This window comes from Epinephelus lanceolatus, chromosome 4 (assembly GCF_041903045.1).
Source record: "Epinephelus lanceolatus isolate andai-2023 chromosome 4, ASM4190304v1, whole genome shotgun sequence".
Classification (NCBI taxonomy): Eukaryota; Metazoa; Chordata; class Actinopteri; order Perciformes; family Serranidae; genus Epinephelus; species Epinephelus lanceolatus.
This window is the reverse complement of record NC_135737.1, coordinates 15,707,284-15,720,202: the sequence shown is the minus strand read 5'-3', so window position 1 is coordinate 15,720,202 and position 12,919 is coordinate 15,707,284. Positions and strand designations below refer to the sequence as shown.

The 12,919-nt window shown below is 41.5% G+C and overlaps 1 protein-coding gene across 1 annotated transcript in view; it reads left to right on the top strand.

Moving 5' to 3' along the window:
- The window catches only part of maml2 (mastermind like transcriptional coactivator 2), a 45,970-nt gene extending 33,481 nt beyond the window's left edge, over positions 1-12,489 (top strand). Inside the window, exons 2-5 of the mRNA XM_033631919.2 lie at positions 1,465-2,670; positions 10,576-10,740; positions 10,835-10,943; positions 11,031-12,489. Coding sequence (XP_033487810.2) covers positions 1,465-2,670; positions 10,576-10,740; positions 10,835-10,943; positions 11,031-11,860 — 2,310 coding nt within the window. The 3' untranslated portion in view covers positions 11,861-12,489. The remainder of the gene's footprint in view (positions 1-1,464; positions 2,671-10,575; positions 10,741-10,834; positions 10,944-11,030) is intronic.
- The last annotated feature ends 430 nt before the right edge of the window (positions 12,490-12,919 follow it).

The window sequence follows — 12,919 nt, the reverse complement described above, 5'->3', positions numbered from 1 at the left end:
CCTCTGAATAGAATTGATCATTTCAGTACCCCACCCCCTCTCGGCACAACTCCATCAACATTATCATCATCATCCATCCACATCTATTCAATATGTCAAAATGCTTACACACTTATTAGCTTTAATAAAGGAGGCCTGGCGAGTCGCAGATATATTTATGCCTTGATTAAAATGTGAAGATGCATCTCTGAACAATTGTTAAGAGCATTAGCAGAGGTAATACAGACACGAACAGAGCAGAAATGTAGTGAACTGCAGGATTCACTCCAAACCCTCAGGCTATGAATCATCTTAATGTAATGTGTGCCAGCAGGTGGAAATGACTCAAATTTGTTCCCACAGTGAAATATGCAGCACACTGATACTCCTCTCCTGTGCTCAGGTTGGTGTACAATCCGAGCCATTTTGTTTTCCATGCAGGCACCACATTAAAAGATGGTCAGATAATCAGTCATTTTTATGTGTATACAACAGTGTGCCTGAGACTGCCATTGGATAGACAGTTCCTTTCTCACTGAATTGTTGTTAATGACTCATAGTGAAAGAAGAAACTCCTTTGTTTTGTTGATACGACAATATCTGCGTTTTTTTTTCTATGATAACATGCACATTTTGTCAGGGTTTCAGTTTAATGGAGATGCTACTGAGTGGTCAGAATTGTGACTCATGGCTCTGTGCTTGTTACCTTAAATGAAGACATGGGGACAGGACAAAAGGAAGTCAGATATCTGCACCAGCGTGTTAACAGAATCTCAGCCACAAAGGAGGAACTCTGCTATCTAACGAAGCACAATGGAAGAAAATATAATGTATGCAAATGAGGGAAACAAAGACCCTATTCTTCTCTCTGCGGTCTGTCGACTGTATCAGATTCCTAGCTATCTTCTCAGCTCATCCACTGCGCTTCAACTACATCTTATCAAAACATTTTTGCCTCATTGATGCATTGCGAGTATTTAAATAAAATTATATACGATGCTTATCTGAATGTATCTGCATGGTTTCACAAAGGGATGTGACTTGGTGATTTATGGCAGACTAAAGCATTCAAGACATCACCGCCTTTGTGAAACCAAAAGTTGTGCTACTGAATGAAAACACTGTCTATTAATAAAAGTAATCTTCCCAAATTTCACAAGTTGGTCAAGTGTGCAGCATCTACAGGCCTTGGAGCAAATTGTGAAATTGAATTAATTTACATGGTGATACTTGGAGCTGAAATTCAAGGCACCCATAGTCAGAACTATCACCATGATTTAAATTGGCTTTTTAATCAAGTGTAATAATTAAAGTCTTGTTATGAAAATGTTTTCTTGTGGGTTCGTCTTCTATTGGAATTCAGACTGCATTACAATGGAGTTTTTTTTTTTTGAAACATTTACCCTATAAATAATAAATGAATGAAATGAAGGTGACATGAAGGTACTAAGTGTTCTCTAAACTCCATTCTGTTGTGTTTTGCAGCTTCAAGGATCTTTGCGAAGGAAGATTGAGGGACATGCACCAGGACCAAAGCAGAATGGGCTCTCCTGCGGTTTCTCCAGATCAGACTTTAAGCGGGTCCGTGTGGATGCTGGTGGTATGGGACACGGACCCTGCAACCATAACTTAAGCCAGCCTCATTCTCTGCAGGGGTCCTCAACCATGGGCATGCAGAGGAAGAATTACATGATGCCCCATGGAGTGGGGTCAGACATATTCAACATGACCCTGAAAGAAATGAAAAAAGAGCCCGTTGAGGCCCAGTCTTGTGGTCAGTCAAACGCAGAGATGATTTTTGATTTCAAAGATGAAGGTGGCGGTCAGATTGACCCAGAGCTCCAGGATCTTTTTGATGAGCTGACAAAGACAGTGCCATCGCTGAATGACCTGGAGTTTGAGAAGATGCTGAAGCAGGATGATACATTTGGTTTGGATCTAGGCAGGCCGAGCTCAGCAGGGGCAGCTGCCAGCCTGTGTTCCCCAATGGATAAGCCAATAAAGATGGAGCACTCCCCAGATTTTGGCCAGGTTCATGGTGGCTCGCCACAGCTTCGACCAGCCTCAGCAGGACCCTCTTTCACACTGACCAGCACCTCTTCTACCACCACGTCACAGAAAGCTAACACTCAGGCAGGACACCCCAGAGCCCTGCCCTGCTGGCCAGAAATATCCCACGCAGAGCAGCTGAAGCAGATGGCAGCGAACCAACAGCAGCCGAGCTCTCTGCTTCATCACCACCACCAAACACCACCCGCAGGACTGACCAACTGGGCTCCTGCCATGAGCACCCACTCCTCCACCAGCGCCTTCCCCCAGGACAAGGTCTCCGGCGCGGCCCCGCTGAGCCAGCAGCGAATTGGCTCTCAGAGTAAAGGGATCAACAACTGCCTCTTCAAGTCAAACGGCCACAATGGCGCCCATCATTTGGACATGAAGGTTCTCAGCACCAAGCCCACGTTGCACTTCAGCCCCAAAGCACCACATTCTGCCAGCCAGCCGATGCCTATCATGGCAAGCTCAGTGAACAAGGCTTCATCCCAGCAGCAACAGCCTCCATCGACCAGCCAGAATCCACCACATTCAGCTCTCCACTTCCAGAATCAACAGATCCCTACGTCAGGGGCTCTTTGCCTGCAACCCAAGTCGGTTCCTGCGGGGCTGCCTTTTAAACTGGCACAACATCGACAGGTAAGAGCTCTGTCCAAAATCACTTCACACATGATTGCTCGCATGTGAAAACCTTGTATCTCTAAATGTTTAGGGAACAAATTGACCTTGAGCTTAGATTGACCATATCCAAAAGCATATTATAAGCTCAAGATGTTTCTAAAACTACAGAGGAGCATAGAATACAGCTACATGGTAAACATTAAAATCAACAAAATTGTGATTGCAAGGTCTTACCTATCATATATCTACCTTCATGTATGTGATTATGGCAATATGAGTCAACACAATGCCATAGGTGTTACAAGGTTCTCACGGTGCATGTGCCTAGAGCATGCTATTATGTGTGATAGCAAAAATACAACATGAATTCAGGTTATGTAGTTTTATGTAGACAAAAAAACATTTAAATCTAGAAATCACTATGGCCTTTGGAACATCTTTATGTTGGATTCAGATGGGAACCAACCATGTTTCAGAAGCTACACACCTTCAAACATGCCATGACCCCCTCTGTCGCTCACACAGCATGTTTAGGTTATGCAGGACAATTTGTTTTTGTAAAGTGGGAAAGTCGATTTTAGATTAAAAAAAACAGGCTTCTTTGCTACTTAATGAATGCAAAACCTTTTATTAAACAAGAAAAAAATACATCGACTTCAATGTAGAAAGAGCTGTTTAAGAATATTTTGGCACAAATGGCCATTTTCGTTTGAACAATGTTATATAATACAAAACAGTTTTGGTTATTGGCTGTTAATTTTGCATATATAACATCATTACAATCTGTCTCTCTTTGCCTGATGTCCCACATTACCTGAACCCACCCCCATATAAGAATAGTATACAACATAACTAGTGCAATAAAGCATGAGATTTATGTTTAGTCAATGGCAATAACCATATACTATAGACTATAATTACAAATTCTTGTGTGATTTTATTTATTCAGATGTTAAATTCCTGGCTTGTGTATTTTGTCTCACTCTATATACAAAGTAAACAATAGTATTTTTCTACTGAAGGTATAGTAACATGATGCAGAGCAGTCAAACTCGCTCTCTTTAGTCTTCCTCATCAATCGCTTGCCTCAGTTTGCTTGCAGCTGCCAACCTGCTGTCTGAAAAAGCAACAATGCTGCGCTGTTTGTTTTGGGACTTTATTTTCATTGTTCTAGCTGCTTGACTGTGCCTTTGCTGTTGTGACTCTCTTGAATATGTATTTCCCCTGAAAGTGTTTTGACGATGACACAGATTGCCAGAGCATGGTAGATTAACATGCAGGACTTCTAATTTCTCTGCTTGTCATGGTGGCTCCCCGTCAGGGCACAGATATGCACAGCGGGATTTGCTAATTGGAGGTTGTTAGCTACAAGGGACAAGTGGTGGAAAATGACAGTAATCTGCTTAGCCTGGTGCCGGAGGTTGAATCACTGATTTGTTATGATTGGGGAGATTTAGACCGTCCCCTCTTTCATTTTTGCTCTAACAGTATCTGTAGCTGTCTTTGTGTGAAATGATAATGCGAGCCACACAAGAGAGCTCTCATAACCTCTACAGATCAAGGGAAGTGCTTGAGTGACTGGGAGAGGGCGGGAGGAGGGGGAGAGGGAGGGAGTTATTCAGACATGGAAGTAAACAAGGTAGGATGGCAAATACATCATCACACATTGGTAAAACAGAACCTGTTTTACCACTATACTGTAACAGAGAGCCATCACTAATGGCTGTGCATGCTCAATGGTTGTCTTAAAACTTAAAATATTAGCATTTTCAGAAGCTTTCAATTCATGCATGAGACAGAAATATGAAAAATCTTTGAAATTAGTGAATGATCTTGAGCCTACAAACATTTATAAGGACTGTTTTCACTATATTAGGGCTGCAACAAATAATTATTTTCATTGTCAATTATTCTGGTGATTCATTTCGCAAGTAGTTTACAGATAAATTGATTAGTTGTTTGGTCTATAAAATGTCAGAAAAGGCCCAAAAAACAATGTTTAATCTTGTCCATAATCCAAAAAATGTTCAGTTTACAGTCATTGAGTAAAGACACCAAGAAATATTAACATTTGGAAAAAGACAGCTGTGACTTTTTTTCTTGAAAATGTTTTACTCAAACCAATTAATTGATTATCAAATTAGTTGGCAATTAATTGGTTGAGAATTAGTCGATTAATTAACTAAAATTGTTATGGAAAAAAAAGGTATTGCTTATGTCACAAATAGCATTATTATTACTATTAGTGTTAACGCTGGTGATAATTAGTAAAAATATTTTTGTGGTTCTATTAATTAAGCACATTTTAAAATAAACTATAAGCAGTAAAACACTGTACATGATTAAAAGTTACAACTGTGTGAAAGAAGGGGAGAAGAGACTTAGAAGAGCTGGATATCAAATAATGAAAAAGCCTTAAATGAATTTTGATAAATTATTAAAAAAGAAAATGTTACCAAAGTCTGGAGCTTCTGAAAGTGAAAGCTCGGTCACCTCTTGTCTTTAAAATGCTGAGGACATGCGGCTGTGCTCGAGTTCATGAGGGGTAAAGTCTCCGCGAGACAACTTTCCCAAGGACATTGTGTTTTAATGTGCAGTTTGTTTGAACAAATAATATATGCAAACATTAAGCTCGGGATATGATAGCGTAGGAACTGTGCAGAAGAAACAAGAGCCTCCTTGTAATTTTAGAACAAGTGTTTAATGGTGTTTGTCTTCTGCGTTCAGCACGGACAGGGTTAAAAGTCTAGCTAATGAGGAAGGGACAGCTCACAGAGAGGAGAAAAAAGAGTAGAGTTTCTTCCCACAGTGAATTGAATTAGTAATGCCAGAGAAATAAAGGTCCTGAAAGAGTGCCCTGATCGCCTGTGTAACACTAGGAACTCACAGTGGGTTTCCTCCCACTGAGTGAAGCTGAGGACCATTTTTACGGCCCGAGATGTGAGCTTCAGTACTTGTTTGAAGCTTCCTACAGTTTAATAATCGCTTGCTGAGTCAAACATGTCAAAATTCAAATCCACGACTATGCAACTCTCTAGCTGTGAGGTCATACACACACAAAAAAATACCTCAGTCACTTGAAATATGAATACATTCTCTGGCAGCTTACAGTAGAAGACACTAATGCATTATGAAACCTGAGCTACTGTGGTTGGTGGGCAATGCTATTTCAAGGACAGAATTTAGCTAGTCACATCAGTAGAGTGTGGTGTGTTTAAGCCAGTGAAAGAAAAATATGGCTTTTTTCATTCTGGTGTAGTGGAAATAATTGACATTCACATAAAATTGATTTCTGATTTTTGCCATTGCAGAAATTTTCTTGTAACTACATGCTTTACCCATTCAGGTGCAAAAGGGACTATATTAAAGAAATATTGAAACTAAATGTGTGTTTGAGTTACTCACCCATCTCTTAAAGGAACTGTCTGCAACCTTTGGAACATTTATATACTATAGCAGCATACCACTATTTCCTATGGAAAGATATAGTGGAGTAGTTGCATCCTGAGCAGAGAATGAAGTCACGCTACATCTCTGTGTTGTCATCAGAGCTTCTCTCTTAGTTGTTGTGGTAGACGGTCCCGCCTACAAACATGTTGAGGCCCAAACACACCAAACCAACATCAAAGACCTAGTGGCAACAAAGGCTGACTGTTGTGTTGCCTCACGTCGCCTGAGTCTCAGCCAGGAAGTTGCATTTGAACACCAGTGTTGGGCAAGTTACTCTCAAAATGTTTTATATCATATATTACTAGTTACCATCATTTAAACGTCTCTGTGTAGAGTAATAAGTTACTTATTACATTACCTTTGCTTACTTTCACCAAAATTACTTCACAAGATCTAATAGGCATTTTAAATGGATGAGGGTCATGTTGTTTCACAGCAGCTAATCAAAGCACAGAAGCTCCAGTTTATTACAGTTCATTTCAAACCCAGTGCTGCGCAGTCTGGCCCATTCATGCATTCACATCCAGTAGTTACCACTTTGTATTAGGATACCCTGTTTATATCAATAATAGAGATAATGTAGAACAATTAAATAGCCCAGACCGTTTAAAATAAATGAAAAGCCTTGGACACAGGGAGGGTCAGGCAGAGGATCAAACTCTGATAATCATGATATGGACGAGTATTTGTAGGCCTATGATATGGAACACAATAAACAAATATTAAGGTTAGTACAACAAACAGAATGGTGTGTGAGTAAATCACTATGACGAGTGCAAATTAATACACCAGAGCTGGAGGACCCACCTGCTGGTTCCAGGTGTGCTGGTCACTTCCAGCTACAGCAACACTGCAGAGAGAGTTGCTCTGCAGTTGAAGGGGATGGGAGTGGATAAATCCAACATATACTAACATCACCCATATCTGTCACTGGGATGAGGAAGAAACAAACCAGAGGCAAGCTCCTTATCCCTGCTGCTTTCAGGCAGCCTTTGAACGCAAAACCAGGACAGGATAAGTTGTAGGTATATGAATGGAAACACGATAATGATAACTCACACGATCATTGGCACCCTTCTGTGAGGTAGTGTGTAATGAATGATATGACAATGCAAAACAAGCTTTGGGGATGTTTTTTCTGGTGGCGCACTGGCAGAAGTGGAGCAATGTGGCATGATGCAGTTGAATGAAAAAGAAAAAATGAACACTTTATTTTAGGTGGTAACCCGTTACATGACATTGTCAATGTACTAATATTACCCATAATCCTGTTGATAACGCATTATATTACTTTGTTACTGCTAAAAAGTAACACTGTTGAACACACTGCAAAGACTACAGCCAACGGCCAACTAGCACGTATGTTCTGCGCCTGCATGAGAGGAAATAACTCTTCATACCAGTAGGTGGTGGTAGTCTGTATTCATCATTCAAAAAAGGGAAAGTGAAAGACGGACTCAAAATGCTAGTTGCCCAGTTAGCACATTAACAAAACAACGTGATGTTAAAATAACAAATGTTATTTACAGCGCACTGGTGAACTATAACATAAACAATTAGGAACCATTTCTGCTAAAGAGCTCAGCAGCTAAAGAAAAATCTTAACTGATATAACAAATTTGTTTCAATCTCACACCCTCCTGACTTTATCTGAACTGTCAACCAGAGTGATTTCATTCACCGACAGGCTCTGTCGTCTCCAATGCCAATTCCTCATTGGCTGAAAAAAAGTTGACAAGGGCCAACTGGTGCCAATGGTGTGGCACACACCTCAAAAAATAGGGTAACAGACACTCATCGACAACTCATGGTGTGTCAGGACTGTTTAGACAGTCCTGCTGCACGTGCATGTTTGTGCATGCGAGTCCGTGTTAGTTTGTCTAGTGGCTAGCTAATTGTTGCCACTCTTCACTGCTTTCATATTGTGGTTACTAATGATATAAGGATGGCTCGGAAGTGTAGCGCCCACCCTTCAATTTACCCCCCAGGTTAACAATGTCAGCACTGTGTCTGTTTTTAGCGCTGTGTATGGAGTTAGCACTGTTAACTGCTAGCCGCTGGCTCAGCCACTGCCATGTTGAGAGCCGTGTGCAGACAATCTTGTCCCAGAGACTGAATCATTGATATGCTCCAAATGTTGCATACAGCCGCTTTAATTTCATTTTGATATTAATTTTCACCGTGGAGATTGGGCCTGCTATACTGAAAGGCCTCTTTATTGAATTATACATTTCATTTTAGCTGTTTAGTTTCAGTAATTTTAAGCATCTAATGAGACTTTTGCAAAGAGTTTTACTTTTTGTATATTTGACTTTCAATACATCTAAAGTGGCACACTAATGTACGCTTGTATTTTAATCCTATCTAAATATTTACATTCTATACAGTCTTATCCAGAGTGACTTCTGCTCAGCATAAGACAGCACTGTTAGATCAAGTGAAGACAGACATTTGGCAGCAATTTCATCATCCCAGTGATTAGCCCCAGCTAATACAGATTTCCATTTAAATACTACACAAGAGCTGGTACTTTGCATTCTGCAGATTAGAGTGCTCTCCCTACTGAAAATGCAGAACCCCAAATTACAACTGCAACTTAAGATAAAGGTTTTTTGTTTTGCACTAAATAACGATTCCTCAACTTTTGTTGACAATCTTGTGGCACCACATCCCTCGGTAAGGATAAGAGTGGGGCCACGGGGGCTGAGCCTACCAGGTCACTCAGGCAGTGCTGTGAAGGGAGTACTTGTTTCCTGGGAAAGGGAGCCGTGGCCAAGTCCAGATGCCGAGGCGCTCCCCAGGGACAGCGTCCTGAGTCCAGACTGGAGGAAGTGCAGTGTGAGAGCCGGCAAGGCTGGGCCTGGATCACTGTCAGCTGCCTGCACTGCTGCAGGATGGGAGACTAAATCACTCCGCTCCTTCTCTGAGGCCTGAGCCACATGTGGTATTCATTAACAACAAGCTTGTGAAGAATGAAAGGGGGGAAAAAACATGGAAAACAGCTTTATGACACATCAGGATGACAGAGAGGATTACTCAGTTGTACATGCTAAAACACCCCTCATTGGGTTTTTCTTACAACAAAGACTGAATAAACCCTCTCCAGTGTACCTCTGCAGGGAAAATGTTTGTGATGGTCACAATTTCTCACAGTCTCTGGGTACAGTGAATCAAAGCCAGTGACTCCGTTTTCTAGAGTAACAGGAGAAACCACTGTTTTGATGTTTTAGTCGCTGTGTAACCTCACTGCTGTGCTTGGTTTGCTGTGTGGGTTGAACTCGGCGAGAAGGCGAATATTAGCTCATGTGAAATGGCTTGTGACTCCTGATGAGTTTCAACTTCCCTCATTCTCTAATCCTGTCTTGTTAGTTCTTCAAATTTCAGCCCCATTCATTATCATTCTCTCAAACACACACACACACACACACATATGCATGCACACACATACACTTACTTCCCTCTCTTTTTTTTCTGTTTTTCTCTCTGAGACCACAAAGTCACCACCCTGTAGAGATTCACCCTCTGCAAAGAATCTGTCCTCTAAGTAATAGCTTCTGCTAAATGCACTGTTGGATTTCTAATCCATTTCACCCTGGGAAACATTTTAAGTCAACACATTGACTGACATTGTATACACAGCGTGTGTTGACTTGGATTTGGTGCACATTAACCTCCTTCATGACAAATGCGTGCACTCGGTTGAAGCTCGAGCATAGTGAGAGTGTCCCTGTGTGTCCACAAGAGAGATGGGTTTTACTTGGAGTGCTTGGATGGTCCGCACAACTGCCTAAAAAAGCTAAGAAATATGCATTACAAGGACATATAACATCTCAAACACCCACGATGGTGAAAGCTTATCTGCAAAAGCATACGTTCAGGACGGGACTTCAAGCAAAAGGCTAGTTTGGCTATCTCAATTTCATTTGAGTGCTGCCGACTACAACATTTTAATCAGTGTGATAGTGTCAGGAGCCAAATGGGTTTCTAGTGGATGGAATGCCTCCTTGCCAAACACAACACAGTGATCAGTAAAGGAGAGCTTATTAAATGGAGGTAGTCATGGTGCTGGCGCTTAACTCCCCATTGGCACACATTTCCTGCTGTCTCAGGGATTCTTTCCACTCTCTTTAGACACAATTATCAAGGGAGAAGCAGGCCTTGAGGAGGGCTCGCGCTCCCCCTTCCAAAAAAAGCCTCTCTCCAAGTCTCCCTTTTTCATCTGCAGAGGGAGTAGCCTTGACCACATTCTGGAGGTTGAATAGCATCTTTGACACAGATCTATGATATCTTGTAGAGTTTTGCCCTCTAGTGGTCACTCATGTTATTGCATTATCTTGGTTTTGTGTTTTTCTACAGCTTTCATGGCACTCCACTCCAGTCTCTAGGCAGATAAGAGGCAAAAAGATGTATTTGAAAATAAAAAAAAAGTCCACTGACACTTACATTAACCCATCATATGTCTCTTCTTCTAAGGGTGTTCCTCCTGGTCCAAGGATGCCCACCAATGGAAGCTTAGGGGTCATGTCAGCTCAGTCGCAGCCACGGCCCCCAGCACCCAACAACCAGCAGAAAGGCCCAGTGAAAACTCAGGCCATGCAGAGACAGCTTAATCAACAACAGCACACCATCGGCAATTCTGTAAGTAACATACTTTATCACAAAGCTTTCACCAGTTGATAGGCACTTCACACTTTGTGAGTATTTATGGACAATTTTGCCTTTCCTTTTTCAGGACAAAGACAATGCACATGATCAGTTCAATCGTCATCTCACAAGGCCGCCACCTGATTATAAGCAGTCAAGAAGTATGGTGGGAGTTCAGCAAGGGAACATCTTCACAGGTACTTTAAAGTTTTGATAATTCAGAAATGCTTTCAGTGTTGGCAGGTGACCATAGTTGTAATCAGTTTTTCTTGGTATCCCTTCAGGACAAAACTCCACCCAGTCTTCCAGCAATGGCCCTGAGAACGACCTACAGTCCTTGTCTTGTCACCTCCCAAGTGGTTCAAAGATGAGTCCTTCACCATCGGACCGCAGATTTGGCATTGGGACTGATTGTCGTCCGACTTCTTGTATCGGCCAGTTCCAGCAGCATAACAATCAGAATCGAATCGGACTAAATCAAAATAAAGCTAGGTTCATGGGGCCAAACACTCACAGCAGTTCTTTTGGGATGAACAATGTAGGAGGTGTACAACACCCAAGAACGACATCTGACCTGCATTCATCAGGGGTACCAGGACAGGGTCTTGGAGGCTTGATGAAAATGGGCTGGAGCTCAGCCAACAAGCAAGTGACAACTGGACTTGGTATTAGGCGGCTACCCAACCCACTGCAATCTCAGGGTGCGCAGCTGGACATGCCAAACCATCCGTATCAACAGAGGCACATCGGCCCTCCCAACCAGGTAGCGCCAGACATTGGGATGCTCCCTCTTAACCCTTCGCTAAGAGACACAGGCCCCAGACCAAACCAGCCGATAATGGGATCTCCATCAGCAGTGGGGAGCCTGAACCAGGCCTCTCCAGAACAGAGGGTACCAGCAGGCAACTTTGCAGAGCCCAGTTCGAGCTCTAGCAGCTACCAGAATAACCGGGCCAACCGTCTGACCTTTGACTTCCTCCCCGAGGGAGACAACACAGTTCCAGGGATCAACACAGACTCAGACTTCATAGACTCTCTTCTCAAGTCTGGCTCTGGGAATGATGATTGGATGAAAGATATAAATTTGGATGAGATTCTGGGCAGTCACTCATGAATTTGGGTCACAGATTGCTAAAAATCAACCCGCAGCTCAAAGTATAGAGGTCATGGATGTAAGGTGTAACATTTGTAAATAATGTTAAAAAGGAATTTTATAAACTCATATTATTTGTTATCCAAGTATACTGTATTGTTTTGTATTGTATTTACTGTGAAAGGAGTTGTGTTCTGTCTTTAGTATTCTGCATATTTTATTCCTGGTGTATTGGCCAACAAACTACTTTTCTTTGCAGTCACTGTTTTTGTGGTCTGTTTGTCATACTCGTGCTATAGTGCTGTCATTTAGGACACAATACCAAATTAACACTGTGGAGAGAACATTGCTGTGTTGCTTTCAAGTTCATTTCGGTATTCCAAGTTCAGTTTCTAAATCTGTATCCACTATTTAGCATGATACGGTATTTACCTTCAGACGTTTTGCTACCATACACAGAGAATCTTGCCACAACCAATGTTTTCTTACTAATTGTTCAAGCTTTTTCATCTGTGGTAGTTTTTGATGCAATTTAAGTAATGTAACCATTCTTTTTTGTTTCATGTGATATTTAATAATTATTGGGATAGTATTAAGACATTATAATACATGTAATTAATAAAATTGATTTGAATAAATGAATAAATAAAGTGTTGTTTTTGTTTTCTTCTTACATTCATTTCCCTGTGTTCTGTGGCTCATACTATATTACTGAAATACAGTAATTACATCAAGAACAGATACATTTTTTTGAATCAGGAGTCCTCAGATGTAACACAGGGAGTCTGACAAAGATCCACTGTTCCTTGACAGATAATTTGAGGAGATGTAAAAAGGTTAGAGATAAATGTGTTGGAGGCTCGTCCAGCTGTGGGGTCAAAGGAAGTTTATGTTCTTTATGGTGTCATGAAGGAATATCATACTTGTTTGTGTTTTTAAATGCTTGTTTCCTCTCTTCTATACATAGTGTCCTTGCCCTCCATTTTTGTAGGCCACATGTACTAAAAGACTACAATACCCTTGAGTATGAGCTTCTGATCAGGGGAAGAACACAGATGTTTTGCATTAGGGCTAATTACA